Source organism: Dryobates pubescens, chromosome 14 (genome assembly GCF_014839835.1).
Source record: "Dryobates pubescens isolate bDryPub1 chromosome 14, bDryPub1.pri, whole genome shotgun sequence".
NCBI lineage: Eukaryota > Metazoa > Chordata > Aves > Piciformes > Picidae > Dryobates > Dryobates pubescens.
Genome location: NC_071625.1, coordinates 3,182,118 through 3,204,278, shown reverse-complemented (window position 1 = coordinate 3,204,278; position 22,161 = coordinate 3,182,118). Strand labels below are relative to the sequence as shown.

The 22,161-nt window shown below is 44.0% G+C and overlaps 1 protein-coding gene across 1 annotated transcript in view; it reads left to right on the top strand.

Annotated features, from left to right (window-relative positions):
• Nucleotides 1-18,106, top strand: part of RGS22 (regulator of G protein signaling 22) — a 55,313-nt gene extending 37,207 nt beyond the window's left edge. Inside the window, 12 exon segments of the mRNA XM_054167528.1 lie at nt 1,467-1,629; nt 2,246-2,404; nt 5,970-6,131; nt 8,531-8,710; nt 10,278-10,476; nt 10,915-11,027; nt 11,348-11,458; nt 11,577-11,690; nt 13,816-13,923; nt 15,575-15,677; nt 16,369-16,476; nt 17,920-18,106. Coding sequence (XP_054023503.1) covers nt 1,467-1,629; nt 2,246-2,404; nt 5,970-6,131; nt 8,531-8,710; nt 10,278-10,476; nt 10,915-11,027; nt 11,348-11,458; nt 11,577-11,690; nt 13,816-13,923; nt 15,575-15,677; nt 16,369-16,476; nt 17,920-17,939 — 1,540 coding nt within the window. The 3' untranslated portion in view covers nt 17,940-18,106.
• The last annotated feature ends 4,055 nt before the right edge of the window (nt 18,107-22,161 follow it).

Below are 22,161 nucleotides of genomic sequence, written 5' to 3'. Positions count from 1 at the left end.
CTGACTCAAGATGCACTGGGGGAAGTTTAGGCTTGATCTTAGAAAGAAGTTCTTCACAGAAAGAGTGACTGCCCATTGGAATGGGCTGCCCAGGGAGGTGGTGGGGTTGACATCCCTGGAGGTGTTTAAGAAAAGCCTGGATGAGGCACTCAGTGCCATGGTCTAGTTGATTGGATGGGGTCGGGTGATTGGTTGGACTTGATGATCTTGGAGGTTTCTCCCAGCCTGGCTGATTCTGTGATTCTGTGACCATGCAAATGCTCCTGATCCAGTGAAAAGACAAAGTGGAATATACTAGGACAGGCCCCCTCTAGAAACAGTTTAACCTCACACACTTTAAGATTAGAGGTTGTGCTTTGTCAACAAGATGGACACATTTGATCGGGTGGTATAGGTAGATGTCAGCAAGTAACCATAAACCAGAGTAACTTGGATTGCTTACATTTGGTGAACTTGCAAATCAGAAAACTTCAGTCTGAGCAGAAGTAGGGTCTGGAAGGATTTCCCCAGACTTTTGAAAGGGAGACATCTGTTCCTAAAGCAGTCGGATGCTTTGGAAAGCTTTACCCAGAGCTGAATGCTTTGAAAAGTCATTTATTGACTGGATGGAAAAGGGAACCAGACTTCTCTGGATTTAATATTTCCTGCTGCAAATACAGTGAATGTCCTTGTGAAAATGGGCACAGAACAGTCCTGTAAATTCAACTGAAATTGCAGGTATGACACTTGTTCTGTCCTCTGGTTTAAAACCAATACAAGTTCCACTAAACCAAATTTAAACTGATCATATCCACTCAAATGATTATGAGCAATGTGTAGGTCAAGAATTGCATATGGAGATAATTTATCATTTACCAGGAATAACAAAATAATTAGCAGAATCAGTAAATGATGAAAAGACAGCCCACAAAAAGCCCTAGAAACAAAATCTGCCATAAACTGACTTTGTCTTCTTGACTGCAGATTGACTTCAGCTCAGGCACTTCTGTAGGAGTAGGAAGAGGGTGATTCCTGGGGTTGAGGTTCCCAGCTGTCATCCCTGCCTCTCTCAGGTGACTGGAGGAGGAGGCAGAACAGGGGGTGTCAGCTTGTCTCTCTGCAGTACTGCTTCTAATTCTCATCTGTCTCATTTTCCATTCTCTCTGTGAGCTCTGCACTATGGCTCTGGTTCACAATCCCTGATGGATTTAGCACCAGCACATTGAGGAGGTTTTTCCTCTCAGGGTATCCCAGAAGGGACCTTAAATGAGATCCTTAAGATATGTGTTTGATCTGCCTGTTCAGCAAGTGCAAGGTCTCACCAGATGGTGCTAGCAAAGGAAAAATGACATAAAATTTCAGTCCAATCTGACCTGGTATTTAGGACTTGAACACTGTGGTGGCTTGTGGTTAAACCAATAACGTCTTAGAATGTTGATGAAATTAACTCAATATTGAAATAACATTCTGTTTACATTTGTTTGTAGCATGGATCTCATGTGCTGGCTAGATATTGAACAGTTCAGAAAGATGCTCCACCAGGATAAAGGAAAAAGGGAGGAAAAGGCTGAGGAAATTCAAAGCAAGTACTTCAGTGAAAAATACTTATTTGGACCTAACAGCCCTGCCAGCAGAGAACAACAAGAACAGGTAGCAATTATAGAACCATTCTCAAAGGACAATCACACTGAGATAAAAGTCCATAGGAAGCTTTACTCCACCTCTTCCCCAAGCTGTCTCCTCAGATCTTACCTATATTCTTCCCCTCCCCCCCCCAGTACATCTGTTTCTGTTCTGGTTGTGGGGATCCCCTCTTTCCTGCTCAGGCTCTTCCTCCCTTGTCCTTACAGAATACCTCCCTTAAACCCTGATCTGAGGCCACAGCCAGAGCATGCACACCACATGCACAGAAAAAGTGTCAAAAAACCTTTCAGGCAGTGCCTTATTTCAGCGTTCTATTTTAGTCCATCTGGAAAGCCACAGACAGCAAGTCTGAGCTGTGCTGCTCAGATATGTCTTGATACTTAGCAAATTGACTTGGTCAAGCTGGGGTATTACTTGCTGGAGTCTGTATTCTATTATAGGTAGGGACAAATGTAATCTCTCCCCTTTTATGCAAAGTACATGTGAGCCTTGGCTAAGCATGCACTAAACGCTTTGCTTACAGCTAAGCTCGTGCTTTGCTAAATCAAGGATGTAGCGAGATAAAGGACTTTGGGTGTACACAAAAGTTTATGTCATGTGTTATTGTGTTTGGATTGCTTAGCTAATGCGTTCAGGTGGAGGATGGGGACAAATCCCTCACGATCAACTTTCAGCAGCAGTTCTGCTAGAAGTTCAGCAGTGCATCCAGAAGAGATTAGAGAAACAATGGCTGCCATTGTTCCTAGCAGAGCAGCACCGCAGGGCGCGGGGACGAGCAAAGGTAATTTTGTAACAACAGCAACACATCCACGCACTGATTTTGTTTGGCTCATAACTTATCACTGAGATAAAATGGTACGGAGGAAAAGCAGTTCCCAGCTCACACGAAGCTCACATTGAAAGAGATGCTGTGGCATGTACAGATTGAAGCATTTAACTTGGTAATTGTGAAGGCAATTCCTCTGAAGGCTTAGCCTAACTGACAGTATTATTGTTAGAGCCTGAATCTGAGGGAGCTGGTGTCAGTTCTGCTGCCAGCCAGGCTGCCAGGGGAGTAAACTAATCTTTGCTGTAGTGCAGCACTCTCCACATGACATTTTGCCCCAGCCATACCCTTGCACACAGAAGAAATGCTGCTGTGTTTGAAGGCTTTCCCCAGGGGAAAAAGGACCCAAGCAAGTGGGCTTCCCGTGCTGCATTCTCTCTCTCACTCTGCCCATGTTCTCCTACCCTTAGCCTATGGACCATGCCTGTCAAATAGCTGTCAGATGTCCATAACCATGCACAAATGTCTGCACAAAGTCCACTGAGTTAATTTTGTCCATGACTTTAGGCTCTGATAGTTATGGTGGTCACTCAGGGCAGGAGAGGTGGTGTGTTGTGTGGAGCTACTGGGCACCAAAGCCAGCTCAGGTCAGGCTGTTGCTGCACTTACAGTGCTTCTGGTAAGATTTTCCAAGCACTGGTTCGGGTGGTTCCTGCTAGAGTAATTCTTGTAACATGCAACTCAAGTCCCAGTAGAACAATTTCAAGGTGTATTGATTACAGTCTCCCCTCTAGATGCCTCTGAAACTAGACCACAGGGTTTAACATTGCAGTGAACTCCTCCCTTTGCTGCTACTCTGGCTTGGACTTACCCAGGTCTGGCCACTAGTTCATGCCTCTTCTTGCACCTGCTGTACTGTGCTGGCAGGGAGAGCAGCCCATGCAGTTTGGAAACTGCTGTGTTCAACTCTAATGAACAGTTCATGTGAAATACATACTTCCAATGAGCTTTTAGTCTTTTCCTAACTCCAGACTGCTCTTTTCTTTTTCTTACTGCAAATTCAGAGGATGAAAAGGTCCTTTGAAGAAAGTATTTTAGAAGAAATGAAACCAGATGACATTCTCCACTGGGCTTCGTATTTCACAGTGACCAAACTCTGTGGGCATGCTATGTACTCGTTACTCAGAAAATCTGCCCTTGATTTGAGGTGTATTTGTGCTGCAAAGAAGCTGCAGGATCAAGTCTGTACTTCTGATACAGCTGTCCAGAGGAACTAAACCCATTTCATACTCTCTCCCCCCCAGAAAAAAAATCCCAGAATTTGTTTGTAACATCAGCTGTCCCCCAGAACATCATGGGTAAGGTAAAGCAGTGGCAGCACACAGTGTGACTCCTATTGCCTCTTGCCTTCTCTAACTCCCCAGTTTTAATGAGCATGTGCTCACTGATAGCTGAGCAAGGGCTGGCATTCAGTGTGGGTGCAGAAGAAGTTTCTTGTCTAAAGGTCCATACGAAGACATCAACAGTTCTACCACTGTGGGCTCAGTCATTACAAGGCTGGGCATGAAACCAGAAGAGGTAAAAAGTACAAAGAGCAGGGGAAGACAGCTAGGGTGTCAAAGGCAAGTGAAGTTTACTGTGTTTCTTGTGCCATCAGTCTCACTCTTTTCTGTTTGGACCTTGCACATCCTTCACAACTTTCCTGCTGAGAGTGTGAGGCCCACATGCAAGGCTGTCAAAAGCAGGCATGATTATGTTTGCTACAGTGGGCTGATGGCTCACATCACTGGTGAATTTAGCTCTCTGCTGGATGTTCATGGTAAATTTTTCTCCCTACCTGGCTAGAGAGGTCATACTTGGAAAAATCCTTCTCTTGTGCTTGGCTTTGGAGCACTCATAACCCTCCTCAAACTGGTATTGTACCTTTAAGTCACATTTATCTGTATTTTGCATGCAGTGGACTTATTGGGACAAGCTGTTCATTCCAGCATCTGGTAGTTTATTTATTATTGTGAGTGGATTATGTGCAGACACAAAAGGGAATGTGAAGTATGCAGCGGAGTGGGCAGGTTTAATCGTATCTCACAGTATCTGTTTCATTTAGAATTGTGTTTTAATCTTACAGCACAGAGATAATATCAATTTTAAACATCTTAAACCTTTGTCATAATACATTTCATCAGATGGCTGCCAGTTTTTTTTTCTTCTGGAAGAGCAGTGAACTCTTTGTGATTGCCAGCATACAAGCTGTGTACATTTATTCAGTTGAACTTTTACTGTCTGTTGAAATCACACTGGAGGCCTGGTCACCAATTATCCACGCAAAGCATCAGCTCAGAAGGGATCCAAAGCACTCGTGGCTTTCCCTGTTGTGTTTCAGGAAGATGGCTGCTTCCCATGTGCTGCTTCAGGGCTGCTGATCCATGAAATGAGCATTGTTCATATATCAGCCTAAGGGTGGGAGCAATGTTTTCTTCTTCCCTTCATGAATACGTCCCAGAAGTAATTTTTTCCCCCCAAACTGCCTAAATCTGGGTCACAGGGGTAGAGCACGTTTGGAGAACTGGAATAGGGCTGAGAAGATGATGCTCACTGTCTTAGCTGAGATGACTTTATCTTAACCAAGGACCCCTCTTGCCAATCACCACCCCCTCTCTTGCAAGGGTAGGCTCTCATCCCTGGCAAGCTCTGTGGCAGGACATTAAGTGTAATTTCTGTTTTTCAGAGAAGCTGCAGAATTATCTTAGAATTAGGTTAGATTTCCAGGACTGTGTCATGATGAGTGCTGAACAACACCATCCCTCCAGGACTTGAAGAGTTTTATCCCACTGCTAGAAGCTAGCTTTCATTCATCTGTCTGATAAAGGAGGTTGTTTGGCTTGCTGCTCAGTGACAGCACAAGAACTGTTTGTTCAGGAAGGCAGGCCAGCCTGAACTTCATTTCAAACTCTCTCAGCATAAACCATCTTCCTTTCTCCACCCTTTCTTGGCTGCCTACTGCTCTGTGCTTTGCAGCATGAGGATTTCCAAAATGTCCCAATGACTTTAAATTCTATTTTACTATTGGTAGCTTTGCTCCACAAGAGAGCAAACTCTCCAGCTTCTGTTGGTGATCATGGCAACACATTTCAAAGTTCATTTTGTTGGTGAGATCCCTGTCAGAAGCATTTTACGGCTCTAAGCTGTGCGGTTTGTCTGTTCCCTTTTCTTTGTCGTTTGTTTGCACAAACCTCAAACTGTTCTCTAGAAAAGTAGCCCCTTGCCATTATCAATAACAATAGCTGGTTCCATACTTTAGAGTATGTAGTCATATGGTCTAAATCATTGTCAGTCATTTCCTCTCCCATCATGTCATCCAAAAAATGCTGCCCAAACCAAGCTGGGAAGAAAGGGGAAAAAAAAGGAAAAAGAAAGAAAGAAATGAAACCTTGCCACATTCTCTTGTACCCATGTCACAAACTCATAAAGCACTGAAAGCTAGGGGCACTGCAGAGATAGGGATCAGGCAGTTTAACTAATGCCTTTGTTGTTGCTGTTTGAATCCAAAATCATCTGGCACATTTGTTTCTTCTTGTGACAGCATGTGGACACTCAGTGGCTGTCTTCGCCCAGTGACATCATTGCCTTCCGCCAAGCGCTGCTGAACCCAGTGACAGCAAAGGAGTTTCAGTGCTTCCTGTCCCTGAGAGGGGACCTGCTGGAGAATGGGGTGCTCTTCTGGCAGGAGGTGCAGAAGTACAAGGTATGGTGGGGAAATGGAACAGGGGGAACAGTGTGCAATTGGTCAGTGAATCTATTATTGCATATGAGGAGAAGTTTAAGGACAGTATCTCAAGGCACTTCTGTATAGCAGAACTTCCTCCACTGTTTGAACTGCTTTGGATTTGCCAACAATCCTCACTTTTTAAGGGTAGCTATTTTCAATGGCTTGCATCCAGTTGTGGTGTCCCCAGCATCAGAAGGACACAGCTGTTGGAGAATGTCCAGAGGAGGGCCACAAAGATGAACCAAGGGCTAGAGCACCTCTGCTATGCAGATAGGCTGATGCTTTCCCAGCACTTGGAGAGCCTGCTGCAGGCACGTGGGTGGATTTTCACTGTTTGACTTCACACATTTGCAGTTGGGGTCCGAGTTAGAAGCTGCAGCTCCCCTGTTTCCAGGAGGCAATCTAACCTCCTCACAGAGACTCTCATCTCTGAGCAAGGAACCAGGGGGTGAAATGCTCTCTCAGGGTGCTGCTGTCTCTTTTGCATACAGAGTGGCTAGCTTAGACTAGAAACAGGGCATAAAGGCCCTTGAAATTCCATGGCATAAATCCTCAGAGCACTCCATGCTATTTTCAGATTTTTCACTTTTGACTGCTAACTTGTGGGGGACATGGAGGCTTCCTGCAAATCAGTGCAGAGCACAGTGTATCTTTTTTCTTTGTGGGTCTGCTCACTGAAGAAAGCCTTCGTTGTTTTACAGCCCACCCCCTCTGCTTCACTGAGGTTAATTCTCTTTATCTCCTCATCAAGACAAAGCACAACCTGACCATATTTCTACATGCATGCAATTTGTCATGGCTGGCAGCTGATGCTCTTTATAGAAGCAAAGGGCTGGAGTAGCAGGAGTGTTGTGGGTCAGGCTGAACTGGAGAAACACTGCCAAAGCTGTGGGCAGCACTTTGCACAGGGCATACTTGTGTCGTCTGAGCCCTGCCGTGCCATCAGCTCGGCCAGAATCCCCTTTAGGAGTCAGTGACTGGATTGCTCCTCACAACCCATCAGCCTGGTGGCACATCTTGGGAAAATCAACCCCAATTTAGTTTTCTTAAACAAATATGAAGAAATATAACTGTGTGGGTCATTCCCATCTGTTCCTCTGTGCTCATGTCTTACCCTCCTTTATACCATAGAGCTGGCCATCTTTGCTCTTACTACAGCTTTCTGCCTTTTCTTCTGTGCTAGACAAGCAAAGGAAGCCATAACATATTAGAATCATAGAATGCATCAGCTTAGAAGGGACCCTTGAAGGTCATCTTGGCCAATATTCTTAGGATATACTGAAGATGCTCTTGTGTTGCCTTGCTGTCTTCATTGTAGCTGTTGTCATTCATGTTTTTTCCTTCACAAAACTGAAGAGCATTCACAACAAAACAAGCCAGCTCTCACATATCACATTTCTGGTGAAAGGCCCTGGTTTTAATTTCCCTGCAAAGGAAATATCCAGCCTCCTCCTCCTCCAAAACTACAGGCACCTTCTTCATTTAGAGAGCCCTCTTCCTGAAAGCTTTCTGGAGTGCTGGTTGTGTATCCAGTCGATGTACATGATAATCTCCTAGAGTTAGAGACATTTCCGGGTGGCTATGGATCAGTGCAAAGTTGTGATTCAAAGCATCTGAGGGAAGTTCTTGGAATGATTTTTCCTTCCTGTCCAAGTCCAATGGTAGCATTGTCAGTGTGTGAATTCACAGTAACAATGGGTTTTACAAGAACAACTGGGTCATATCAAAAGAAATAGAAACACCCCACCCCCCACCCCCACAGTGTTCCTTTGAGCTCTCACCCTTGCAAATTGGGGTTTGTTTTGTATTCTTTTCTGCACAGAGTTATCACAAACACTGAGGTTGTGGGGAACTAGGAACTCTTAACAAGCAGATTTCAGTGAATGGAGGATTGTGCTGGTAGCTGAAATTGTCCTTTCTTTTGCCAGCATTCCTGGTTATAACGTCTTGTACCTTCTAAAGAATTCACCTCTTTTCTTGGAGTATTTAGAGCATATCTTTTGTCCATGCCTGTGCTAGCCACAGCAGGTTCATTATATAGGAAAGCAGTGAGTTTCACACCTGCAGGTGTGTTTCTCTGCTCAGAAATGCCTATTGTCAGCAGTGTACTGGGCTGAATTTAGGGTGCAAGCTCTCCTGCTCCATCAGAACACACAGGCAGAGCTTGTCATCTAAAGCAGTGACTGCTTTATACCTACAGCTGCAAAAGAGAGCTCCCACTCATGTCTTAACTATGGCTTTGCACATGCACATTGTCTGCAAGAATGCTGCCTACACACTGAAGGGAAATGTTGCATAATTACAATAGGGGGACCCTGTAAAAGGTCTTGTGTCTCTCTCTTCGTTGCCTGAAAATGCTATTTTTCACCTTTCAGGACCTGTGCCATTCTCACTGTGATGAAGCCATAGTCCAGAAAAAGATCACAGCTATTATTGACCGCTTCATTAACTCTGCCGTACCCCCAGCTCTGCAGATTGACATTCCAGCTGCACAAGCAAAGAAGATTTTGGAGCACAGGAAGGAACTAGGACCTTACATTTTCAGAGAGGCACAGGTAAGAAGCTGGGGGAATCTCTGTAATAGGTCTGATAGCACCTGAGTGCCTCATTCTGAGGACAGTCTTTGTCACCTATGGGAAGATTTGGACTCGATGCATAAGCCTAGCCATGAAGGAGAACACTACGGTCATGCATGCCAGTGAAGACTGTCTAGTGGAGCTGACAGAGGTGTTCCAGATAGTTATGGCTCAATGAACTGGACAATCTCTGACAGGTAGCTGATCCTGGAAAGGTGTTACCCAGCTCTGCCTTAGGAATTCTGGTAGTGGAAATGAATTCTGTCTGTGTTTTTATAGTTCCTTGCTCTTTACCACTTGGTTAATGTCAGAGAAGTAATTTATAGTTAGAAAGCTTGTAGCTTTTGTAGTTTATGGAAACATGCAGATGTGAGTAAAGCACAAAGCTCAACTCACTGAATGCCTTTCCCTTACCACAGAAAGCATGCATGAAATAGCTGGAGACATTTTTCCCTCTGATCTTTGTCCTCATCAGACTGAATGTGAATTTGTGAACCTTCACTACAGACTTACTCTTTTCTTATTCCTTCTTACTCACTTCTCTTCTCAATCCAAGAAAGCCAGTTCCTCTTCATTTCACACAAGGTTGTCACCAACATCTCTAAACATCACCTGTGGGCTCATCAAGTGTTTTGATCAGGAAAGGTTTGTCAGAGAAAAGGGCTCACACAGGTCTTAAGAGAAAGAGAAGTCTCAGTGCAGCCCATGCAAACCCCAGTGAACTCCAGAAACGTGGCACAAAACCAAGGGAAGAACTTGGCCAAGAAGCTGTGACTGGGACAGGACAGTGACTCACATGTCGCTTTCAAGTGCATTCAGCCAGAAGCAGTGAGGTGCTGAGCACACTTGGCTCCTTTGAAGCCAAGTTCCTCAGTGAGAATTAAACATCTAAATAAACTGAAAACTGTGAGCCTCAGTACGTGCATCACCAGGATTCACTCAGCCCCCACTGTTTGCTTTTCTAAAATTGTTTTGCTTATTCTAGTTACCAAAAAAAAAAAAAAAAGACCCTGTGAGAGATTATATCATTTAAAAATTGTCCAAGCTTTGCTCATAGATCTGTAATGTGGTTTAAGAGCCTTTCCAGAGGCAAAAAAAACCCCACTATTTCAGTATTTCCTTTCTCTTAAGGAGGGGGGAAAAAAAATTGCCCTCTCCCTGGTGAACTGAATGCTTGCCATAGCTGAGCAGAAGGGTACTGCAGATACACTGGTGAGTGTTCTAGCAAGGATGCTTGCACTGAATGATGGATGCTTTCATTAATGCAAACAATTGTTTAGGGAAATGTGAAAAAAAGAAAGAAAGAAAAAAAAGTGCCTTTTAACTGTGCTGTAGGAAGATTTCTCACCAGTAATAAACACGCTGATGAGAAGCATGTGCTGAGCAAAGCTGGGCTGCAATGGCAGCACACAGGACGTGGGAGGAACGGGGCTGTGTGTTCAAAAAGAAAGAGTTGTTTCATTCTCAGGGTAAACTGCATTTTGTTTTACAGTAAACCCTGTTTGCTTAATATGGTTGGGATTAACTTCCTTTTCTTTCTGTGCAGATGACTGTGTTTGCTCTTCTCTTTAAATTCTGGCCAAAGTTTTGTAAGTTTCGAAGCAGTGCAGACAGCGACAAAATTCTGCTTGCCTTGGAGAGAGAAAGGAGCAAAAGGATGAGGAAGAAGGAATGGAAAACAGCAGAGGAAAGCCTTGCAAAGTTTCAGGTGACAGCTGGTAAACTGCACAAAGCCTTCTTGATGAGCAAACGGACATGAATTAAAAAATCTCTTTCTTGGCCTGATCCAAAGCTTCTGAAGTGTTTTTGTGAGAACTGAAGCTTTACATGGGCCTAGTCCTAGGGCAATCAGTTCCCAACGCTGCCAGTGCATGTCCAGGTGTTGAAGCAGATGAGTCAATAGAATACTGCTCCCATTAAGCAGAGGGGAAAATGTATTTTAGCCGTCCTTTGTGCCAAAAGAGCAAAAAATGTGTGAAATAGGTAGCTGCAGACCTGTTTGCCCTTCCAGTATGCACTGTCCTACCTTAGAATTTACAGTCCTGGCTCACTACTGAAAGCAAACCAAAACCCCAAGCAGATTTCAGATCTACTTTTCAGAAGAAGCATTTGAAAAACCTGCACATTATTTCCAAACTATGCAGCAGCTGCTAATTGCTTTGTGTGCTCTTTGTGTTCTCTAGAACATTTCTCAGCTTTGAGATGGGATTGTCAGGCTGTTCACAATGAGCTCCCAGACACTTTGAGCGCACTAACAGAACTCGACCTCTGCAGTGGAATGCTTGCTTGTAAAATTGTTTTGCTTGGAATTTCATTATTCAAATCTGATGTGTTTTTTTTTTTTTTGGTCCTATTGACCATAGGCTTTGCAAAAGTTTATTTTTCACACAATGTACTTGTTTGGCCAGCTTTGAGGAGAGAACATTCCTTTAAGGGCAGGAAAGTTATTTGCCTTGCAAACTATCCTATCATTTAAAGACCTTTAGGCTATTTTGAATCCCCTGTACACATGTGTTGGGATAATACTGATGGTGAGAAGCACTTGAACACCTGGGCAGAGCAGGACACCTGTGCCCACAGGAACAGGTGTATTTGTGATCCTCTGTGTGTTGTCAGACAAAACTGAAGAGAGCCAAAGCACTGCTCAAAGCCATGCACCAAGGTCGAGCAAACTCCAAACTCCAAGAACTTCCGCTTCTGTCTCCAAAGCATGCTGACTCCATACAGGTAGGTCTGGCAAGGCCACTGGCAGTGCTTAGAGTGCAAGAATGCAGTATTTCAAAGTAAGGCACTTCTGTCTTTCCACATACTTATTTTTTCCATCTGTTTGTTGCCTCTCTATAAGATTTCTGATGAAGACCGAGGAAGAAAAGAGCGAACTTGGCCAGGAGGGCAAAGGCCTAGCTTTTATGGGGAACAAATGGGAAAGATGAATTACCATTCTAAGCGGGGAAGCAGGGTAAGAAATGTTAGAAGGTGACAGGCAGTTCAGTAAACAGTCTGCAGACTCTTCTCCTCACAAGAAATTACCAGGAAAGCAGCTACTTTTAAAATCTCTTGAAAGAATGGGTGGAACAGTTATGTTTCTGAAACCCTTGCCCCCCTTCTACTATTGTTTAAAGAATTTGCATTCCCTCTTCTCTTGCCTGAGATTTCTGTCCCCTCAGTGACAACACAACTATTCAAATGATTCAGCACCCCTGAAGGATCCTGAAAGGGTTCATCCCCCATCAATAACAACAGCAGGTTCATTTGGCAGCTTCAGAAGGTGATGATTTGTTGGCATCTAAAAGAATGCCCCTGCACCATCATCATAATAATGATAAAGAAATAATACTTAAAATGAGTAATGCCTGGCTCACCAGGAGAGGACAGCTCTGGCAAGAGTTAAAAATTACTTATTTTTCCTTATATTTATTTATTTATGTATTTATTTTCCCTGCCCCCAAGATCAGTTGCCATTTTAGGTTTAAGTCAAATAGAACAATCATGTCCCCCGGGGAGGAATTTCATTTCCTCCCTTCTCACAGGTTTGTCCATAGAGTGCTCAGTCTACCTGGGCTCACCTCCCTTTCTGAACTGACCAGATTAGTGTTGGACTTTTATGCAGTACAGTGAGAAAAATGGGCAGACAGGAGGCTTTCAGGGACTTGAAAATGTAAATCCCAGCAGCCACTTTTTGCAGACTGCCTTGGTGCCAGGATTCGTAATTCGTTGTGCACACAGTCACATTTTACCCACAAAGCAGAGCTTCAAGTTGAACTTACACTGTAAAGCTGGACTTACTCTTTCCCTGGTCTTAGCAGGCAAAGGGAAAAACATGAGATTCATTTTCCTTTTCCACATTTCCTCCATCTCACTTTAAGCTTCTTAGCAGTCAGCTTATTTGTTAGCAAGTGGAGTAATGCCATGGGATGCAACACTGCCATAACATTGCCTAATTTACATTATGCAAGACCTCATTTGCTGCACTGCACTCACTGGGAAAGCCAGCAGAGAGAAGCTGTAGTACATCAGCATATACACTGCCTCTCTGTTTGCTTTGGCATCCCTGTTCCTCAACTGAGTGTGCCACAGAAGTTAGTGAGCCTGCTTCTGGAGAGAAGAGAAACGTGACACTACCTGAGAGTTAACACTCAGAGTCACCCTTTTAGCTGAGTCCATAGAACAGTGGAGATGATGAGGAAGGAAAAGGCACTTTGGGGGCAAGGAAGCAGGATATTCTGATCCTTTTCCAGACCTTTTGAGCACTTTCTGAGGAAATCTGAGAACAATTTCACTTCTTTTTCTCATTTTCTCATATTTCCCCCCCCTCATTTTTCACAGGCATCCTTGCCTGTGTCAGGAGATTTGGAGTAGATGATCACTGAGGCCCTTCCAACCTAAGCCATTCCATGATTCTATGATTTGCACCATGGGAAGGTTATATTGCTTGCCTCATGGGTATGTTGTGGGGTTAATTTTGTGAGGTTAAATATGAACATTGATTAATAAACAGTTTTGGGAGCATCAGACAGAATGTGCAAAGGTGCAGCCTTAGTAAAACACTAAACCAGCACAAAAATGAGCAGCAGTTAATAAGCAGAACAGTTTACCAAAGGTCACAGTGCCTTGGCCTGCACTGTAGCTGTTTGAAATCAGACTGGCTCTTTTCCTAACATGTACACTGCAGTTCACTGCCAGCTACTGCACCAAGCTGGAATCAATCACCACAAGTCCTATGCTCCATATTTATACCTGAGGCTGAGTTTCTCAAACATGTTTTGCTGCCCCCTCACTTAGCTGTGTTTTGGAGCAGGTACTGAATCTGGGGTTGGACTAGATGATCTCCAGTGGTCCCTCCTAAAATCCTGTGATCCTGTAATCTGAAAGGCAGCTAGTCTGCAGGAGTGTGCAGGTCAGGAAATGTCAATTAGGACAAATAAATGCTTTTTAAAAGTGCTGTCTTCTGCTCTATGGAACAGCATTACAGTGCATTACTGCACACAACACTGTCTTGTTTCCAATCTTCCTCAGACTTTGCTTCTTATTTTGGGTCAGTCAACTGTTATTTTCATCTAATTATGAGCTGTTCTTATTGGCAGAGTAAAGAACTGGAGAGAAGGCTCAGCAGTCTGGCAGGCAATGTTTTGGCAAATGAGACTGGTATGGAGAGAGGCCTAGCTTCGTTTTCAGATGGATATGGATGGCAGGTGAATAACAAACATATTGCTACTGATAGCATCATTCAAGAGAGATCAAATGATCTTGGGAGTGTGGGAAGGTGGGATTTGGTTTTGAATGCTGCTGTCACATGATGCTCCAACAACTGGGCATTCTTCTCCAATTAATTTGACTGTTACAAGTTTACCTACCTCACAGGTGATTTTCTTTTCTAATAAGATTTAGGTTCTAAGTAGTATCAATATCTAACAACACATCTAGCCCATATGTGTGTGGATTTTAAAAAAGAGAATAATTGAAGATAAATTGAAGAAAAGGAAGTTAATTCTGGAATAAAACCTTGACATGTCATGTGAAGTTCATATCCTGAGAGGATTTGGTTTAGGCTTGAGTCCTGTTCTGCTCAGATGAGAAAAACTGATGCTGAACTGATTTAGGAAATCTGGGAGTTTGCACAGAAAATCTCTGAGAAAAATCACTTTTTACAACTTCTCCCAGAACAGTTCTGATGATGCATCTGATATGCAGTGAGCATGTATCAGTCATTGCAGAATCAGGAAGAGAAGACATGCCACCTCGGGTATATCAAGGGACCATTCATAGCTGAGTTGGCACTGTCACAGTCTGTGCAGCCACATCATCACAGCTGTGTCACACCACGAGGAGTCAGTCACACTTTGGCCACTGTTTCTATTCCATGGAGCTCTTCCTGTGGCACCACGTCAGCTATGAGCAGAACACAGAAAGAGGCTGGCTGAAACAGCCCTGGAATGTGAAACCACAGTGCCAGTGTGAGCTGCATAGCTAAGCTCACACTCTCACCCCACACATGAACCTTCTGCACATGGAACTTCTGCTCACACCTATTTAAAAAAACCCAAACAAACAATAAAAAGAGTTGAGTGAGGCAGTGGAGCAGTATCAGTGCCTCAGCCCTCAAAAAGAGGCAGGTAACTGCAGGAAGAGCAATAGTGCTTCTACAGAGCACTTGCTCCTCCAAGCTCCTTTCTGCTACAGTAAGATGCTAGACATTCTTCCTGAGTGATGCCATGACAAACTAGTTGCAAACTTCTCATGCTGAAAAAAAAGGCCAAATAAAAGCACAGTTTCTAGACTGCCTTGGGAGAGTGACCTAAAATTGACATGGCACCTGAACTATGGCTGTTGCAGTCTAAAGAGCAACATTTTTCCTTAGCAAAGGAAAGGGTGACAGCCCAGCTGATTTGTCTCTAGTGGTAGCAGAATTCTCCTGGAGTGGGCACAGACAGAAAGAGCTGTGAGGCTAATGAAACCTTTGACAATGTGAGAGAGGACATAGTGGCAGGACATGGCAAGGAAATAAACCTCAAGTCCTGAACAGCACAAAATGCCAGTATTTTATGTCAGTATTTTGGGAGGGGACAAGCCTGCTGTATTTAGGTTTTGAAGAAGAAAGGGGAGAGAATAGGACTCGGAGCAGGGATGGAGAATAGGTGAATGTAAGTATCATTATCTGTCAAGCTTGCTCAGGATTTCATGGTGTTTTGAGACTTGCTTCTCTGTAGCATTACCATTGACCCCAGTGTGGTCAGGACAAAACTTCTTTGTACTGATTGTGATTATTCAGCAGCAGTGATAAAATGGACAAGGAACTACAAGTGACATGGTCAGGAGGCTGATGGTTTTCAATGGCTCTTGCAGGCTTCCTGGTCCTTCTCCAAATACATAGAAGCCTTGGAGCAGGAAAGAATTCTCCTTAAATTGCAAGAAGAACTGGAGAAAAGCTCTTCATCACTCCTCACAGGTTGTTAACCAAGCTCTGTTGTTTAAATCTTGTTTAGTTCACATACATATTTCACCTTCCCTGATGGCTTGGAATCATAGAATCATCAGCACAGAATCCTAGACTGGCTCAGGTTGGAAGGGATCTCAGAGATCATCTCCTGCAACCTCCCTCACCATGGGCAGAGACACCTCTCAACTAGACTCAGCTGCTCAAGGTCTCATCCAACCTGGCCTTGAACACCCCCACAAAGGAGGCAGCCACAGCCTCCCTGGGCAGCCTGTTCCAGAGTCTCAGCACCCTCGGACTGAAGTACTTCTTCCTCAGCTCCAGTCTAACCCTGCTCTGCCTCAACTTCAAACCATTCCCCCTTGTCCTGTCTCTAGACACCCTCAGGAGAAGTCCCTCTACAGCCTTCCTGTAGGATCCCCTCAGGTATTGGAAGGTTGCCCCAGAGTCTTCTCTTCTTGTTCTTCATCAGCTCATGTACCACAAGAGAGATGAGACTTTTTTGTCACAGTTTGTCAGGGTGCTATGCAAAGGACATTGCTTCGCCCTTGTGTCTCCAGGTATACTCTTTTAGGACTTGCCCAAGGATATTGTGATCTCTTTGTTCCTTGAATATCTCCCTTTAGCTGTCCTGCTCTAATAGCACCAAGTGAGATGCAATCCATTCAGTTTCCCATCACTTTCATTTTCTTTCCACACACAGGAGCTCCATCTGTGTCCTTCCCAAAGCCTGGAAACTCTGAAAAATCAAGTGCTTCTTCAAGGACTAGTGTGACTTCGAAGAAACAAGCAATTCCTCTCAGGAAACAAAGTGAGTACCAGACTGCCAACAGCACTGCTGTCAGTGCTGATGCTCATTAGAACCAAGTTATCCCACTCCCAATCATGTTTAACAGAAACTGTATAGCCTTAACATGAAGGCAAGATTATTTTTCCCTCTAACCATTGTTAGAGGAAGGTCACAAAAATGATCAGGGGACTGTGAGGACAGGCTGAGGGAGCTGGGATTGTTCAGCCTGAACAAGAAAAGAAGGCTCCAGGCAGACTTAATAGCAGCCACCCAGGTCTACAAGAAGGCTGCAGAGGGACTGTTTGCCAAGGCCTGCAGTGACAGGATGAGAGCCAATGGTTTGAAATGAGAGAAGAGCAGATTTAGACTGGATGTTAGGAACAAGTTCTTCACCACGAGAGTGCTGGAACACTGCAACAGGTTGTCCAGGGAGGCAATTGAGGCCACATCCCTGGAGATATTCAAGGTCAGGCTGGACAGGGCTCTGAGCAACCTGATCTAGTGGAGGATGTCCCTGCTGACTGCAGGGGAGTTGGACTAGATGGCCTTTGGAGGTCAGTGGTTCTATGATTCTATGACCTAATGTTGACCAGATGTAATTTTGTGTGTGTGTGCAAAATGGTAGTCTCTGAAAGTTATCTAAGCTTTCAAGTTAGAGTATGTTAAATATAGCATGAGATGACTGGAGGAAGCTGACAGGAATTGCTGGCAGGGGTCTGACATATCAATAGATCATCCCTGCCAAAGCAAAGTAAACATTAGAATGAGAGAAATAAGTGGGACTGCAAAGAGATCTGCTAAAGACAGGGAAGCAGATTTTGCTTCAGAGGTTGAATTCCTAGATGGAAGAATCCCCTAGAGCTTTTGTGGTTTTGGTGGTGGGTTTTTTTTTTTAAGCCTCTGCTGAAATTAGATGGATTTATAAAAAAAAGTAATAAAACTTGGACTTCCTTCTCTGCTCCTTCTTCCTCTTCTAATTCTGTACTTCAACAGTGCTATTTTAGGCAAGGTGGTGTCCTGCCCTCTCTAGTACTCTAAACACACTCTTCCTGTAGCAGCATTCTTTGCATGCAGCTTCAGAGAAAACTGCAGCATTGCTTGGTCTTCCCTTGTGCTCTCTTTCTGCCCTCTTCCCACCTCCTCTATCAGTAATCATTTATTCTAATTGGCAATAAATTAATTTCCCTCATTTGACTCTGTTTTGCCTGCAGCAGAAATTGATAAGCAGTCTCCCTGTCTTTATCCTGACTCACAATTTTTCTCTTTCCTGCTTTCCTTCTTTTCTCTTCTTGGCCTGCTTAGAGGGGGGCAAAGCAAGTGGGCACCTGAATGAGAGACTGGCTGCTAGTGAGGGCCAAGCCAACCATGCCTTGGCTCTCCCTTTTTGATGCATTTTTCTTGATGACCTGTTTTGACTGTTTCATCAAGCTGCAACACAGAAATGACATTCTGGTACCTTTGCAGGCAGTGGAAAATCTCCTTGAGGAAGAAGGAAACACAGGGAAATGCATTGGATATGGGCAGGAGACACAGAACCAATTTGCATCCAAGGTTTGTCCTTACATTTCTAGAGCAAAGATGGCAGCTTGGAGTAGTATTAAGAACCATGGAACATCAGCCAAAGGTAGAAAATAAACATCTTCCACTGTGTTCCATATCAACATGGCTGTGGTACTGACTCTTGTGTTGCTAATTTGTGTAGCAGTTCTTGTCAATGGCTCTCCCAACCTGAGCCATTCAAGGATTCTATTGGAACGGACTGCATGTGACTGTACATGGCTGTGTACACACACACATGTTTATTTATCTCAGTTACAATGCAGACAGAGAAGCAAACTGAGTTGAAGGGCAGAATGCTGAGTGGATAGAGACAGTCTGCAGAATGCTGCTCACTGAAGGACCCAAAGCACCTGGTTTGAAGTTTGACAGAAGTATGATGGCACTGTAGTTTTTGCATGGGGACTTCTAAACTGTTGTGAACAGTTTGGGAAGGCTGAACAGATGCACAAGATGTTTTATCATCTGTGACAAATAGCTATAGATTTAATTTCAGAAGTAATCTAAATATGATCAGAGACAAAGCTACCAGCATATGATTGTGTCAAGAGTGAAAAAAGAAAGAGACTTTTGTTAGTAGTCCTCAGCTGCCACTCCACACTGAGAAGGAAAGCACTCATGAAGGGTCCTTAGCAGTAGGATCTAAGAGCCCCCTCTGAAAGAACCTTTACTGCTGACAGCTGAGACAGGGCTGCATGGCTCATTCTTCTTGTCTAAGAGGTTGGGAAAGGTAGTGGAAGACAATCCCATTCCTAACTTGTGAGTAGTCCTTGGGAACCCTGATCTCTTTTACATGCATTGCACACATGTAGAGAAGAATGGAGCCAACAACCTTGTGGCTGGGGACTGACATTTCAAGTGGTCTGGAAAATGCGGAGAGGTCTATCATCATCATGTTCCTGCCTAGCAGTCAATTCTGCCCCCTCTTAAGTTCCCAATTAATCCTTTGACCTAAGTTACAACATCAACTCTATCCCAATTCTATTTAAAACTCTTAACATTTTAAAAAGACGCAAGAAAGGAGGGAGAGTTACACAAGAACTTCTTCCTCAGCTCCAGTCTAACCCTGCTCTCCCTCAGCTTCAAACCATTCCCTCTTGTCCTGTCTCTGGACACCCTCAGGAAAAGTCTCTCTGCAGCCTTCCTGGAGGATCCCTTCAAGTACTGGAAGGCAGCTCTAAGGTCCCCCCAGAGCCTTCTCTTCTCCAGGCTGAACACCCCCAGCTCCCTTAGCCTGTCCTCATAGCAGAGGTGCTCCAGCCTTTGGATCACCTTTGTGGCCTCTGGACTCACCCCTACAGCTCTGTGCCCTTCTTATGCTGGGGACACCAGAACTGTATGCTGTATTTGACGTGGGGTCTCAGCAGAGCAGAGGGGCAGAATCCCTTCCCTTATCCTGCTGATGTACAGTAAAATGGCAGGTGTGCCTTCACTGCTCCCTCTGTGTACCTAGCCCTCTACAGCACTACACACTTGGGGACATATGTCTAGCACTTGCCCACTTCTGAAGTGTCCAGCCTCATCCACAGCCAGCACTCCAGTCAAAACTCTTTGCAGTCATTTCTATACAGACAAGCTGAAGTCAAAGACAGCAGTGGCCTCACAGTTCTGTCCCAGCCTCAGAAAGAAAATCCTTTATTTATGCTTCTAGTATTAAAGACTGCAGCAAGCCAATCACTGCACAGCTGACCGTGGCCAAGGGAGCTGCAGCACCCCAGCTTGACTCTGCCCTGTTGACACTGCCCCCTTACATTCAGCTGATGAGTGTTTTACTGCCTGTGGTAGAAATGCTTTCAGTCAGCCATTGTGAATCATGTCTGAGTACAGCTAGGACTGGGCTAAATGGTGCTTTTGTAAAGCTTATGGAACATTGCTGGGTTTAATGCATTCAGTAGTTGCTGTAAAAACGTTAGGAAAGGACAGGTTTGAACAAAAACATTTAGCTCTGGATCTGTACTCAGAGTTCAAACCTACCTCTAATGGCCTGATTTGGAGCATTCCCAGGATCTGAGAGAGTTATAATTCACATCTGTGCTTCTAACCCTTTCATGCATGATGGTTTGAATGTGCACTTTTGGAGCTGGTCCATGTCTAATAGGCTAAATTGTACTTCCCAAATCAGAAGCCACATGGTGTAACCACATAGTTTTTTGATTTTTATTCTTATTATGTAGTCCTCAATAAGGTTCTGTCACTCCAGCACTTTGGATTAATACCAAACACCAAAGTCTACACTTTTTACCTACCTGCTGATGAACTAAACCATTTTGATTTCTACCAGGGATTTAGTGAAGCATTTGCCCAATGGCTGTGATGGATACTTCTCTGCCAAGTAATAACAATTTACCAGGGTGCTGGAGCAGAGTGCAGTTATGCAGGACCCACTAAGCTGTCCTAGTATGGTAAGGCTTGTCAAGGTACAGACCAGGTTCTCTTATCTTTAATATTCGCTGAGCTGAGATAATTTCCATGTCAAGCACAGGCTGCATTTGCTTGGATTTCCCTCTGTTTCTCAGCTAATGAAGGTATCTGAGTTTCCTGGTAACACATGTGAAAGCCTTGACAACAGCACTGCTTATTCCACATGTTCATGATGTGTTTTCCTCAGAGTGTGCTGATGAGCTGTGTGCATTTCTCATGTTCTCATTTCATGTCAAAGTGGAAGTGTAGCAAGTGGATTTATGCTTCTAATTTTAGCTCTTTCTTTTTCCTCTAATACCAATCTTGTACACGATTGCCCTCCACCATATGCATGTGGAAGTCTGTTGTTGGCAAGAAGTTTAAAAAGAAAGCAATGCTCACTTCTCAGAAAAGGCTTTTTGAACAAAGCAAAGCAATTGTGCCATTAATGAGAAAGTAAATGAAACAAGTGACAAGGCAAGCAAGAATAAACCCCACAGCATCACCCTCAAGGAATGCACAGGCACACAATAGCTTGTACAATATCCCCTAGCTCTCAAAGTCAGTATATACAGAGATTTCACTGCAAATATTATAGAATGCTTTGGGTTGGAAGGGACCTTGAATATCATCCAGTTCCAAGCCCCCTGCCACAGGCAGGGACACCTCCTACTAGACTTTTATTGCTCTTTAGATCTTCCATGGTGCCTATGGCATGGTGACCGCAACCAACAAGCTGACAGCAGCCTCAGTGGTTTTCTCTTGTAGACAATTAAATTAATGTCATCCATCAGTGACACCCAGCTGGTCACTACTGGTTTTGTAAATCCTGGATCCTAATTGGTTTGAATCCCACTCATTTCTGGAAAAAGGTACTTTGAAGATTGAACAACTCTGGAGTAATTTCCGCCATTAGAGCTGTGTAAGAAGTCTCCACTTGGTGGCTGTGTGTGTGCTTATGTGTACACACTCTACACACCAATTAACTTGTCTGCTAAACTGCTGTCATAATTACACAGGGCTTAAGCTTGCTATATGTAATCTATTTCCAGCCACATTCTTCTGTGTATGTTTGGAAATGAAGGTTTCTAAGTGTTTGGCTTTGCACTCACTTGCATCTGAGAGGACTGCTTGTTATGCTTGTGCTGCAGAGGAATAGGGATGGCTCTTTCCAGAGACCTGCACAGCTGCTGCAAAGAGAAAATAAATGCACTTTTGGGGAGTTCCTTTTCCCCTAGAAAGCACATGCAACAGGAAAAATTAACTTTATCTCTGTTTTTTTTGTCCTTAATGAGGATGTAATTAACAGCACGTGTTGGCCATTCACTAAAGGCTATGATAAATGATTTACTGGTTTCAAGCTAATGAACCTGGTCTGAAAAAGGAGTGTGTGATTGTGTTCATCCACCAGTTATCATCTTCCAGTTCAAAGATCACCTTAACTCCTGACTTCCTCATCCTGAACTTTTTCTCTTACTTCAAGTCTCCAGAGGTGCTCAGCACCTGGCAGGAGCATGCCTTCAGAAGGCTGTCCAAGGGACGAAAGCAGTGATCTTGGCCTTTCCTTTCTGAGTGGAGCACCAGGAAAGCACAGCTTTCCCACTGCAGCTCCACATGAAAGTCTGCTAGAAAAACAACAACAAAGGACTAGAAAATCAGACCACAGCAATACATATGCTTCCTGGGGCTTGCCAGGGGAATGTAGCACTAAGCACAGGCTGGATTTCCAGACAATAGTTCAGCACTGGA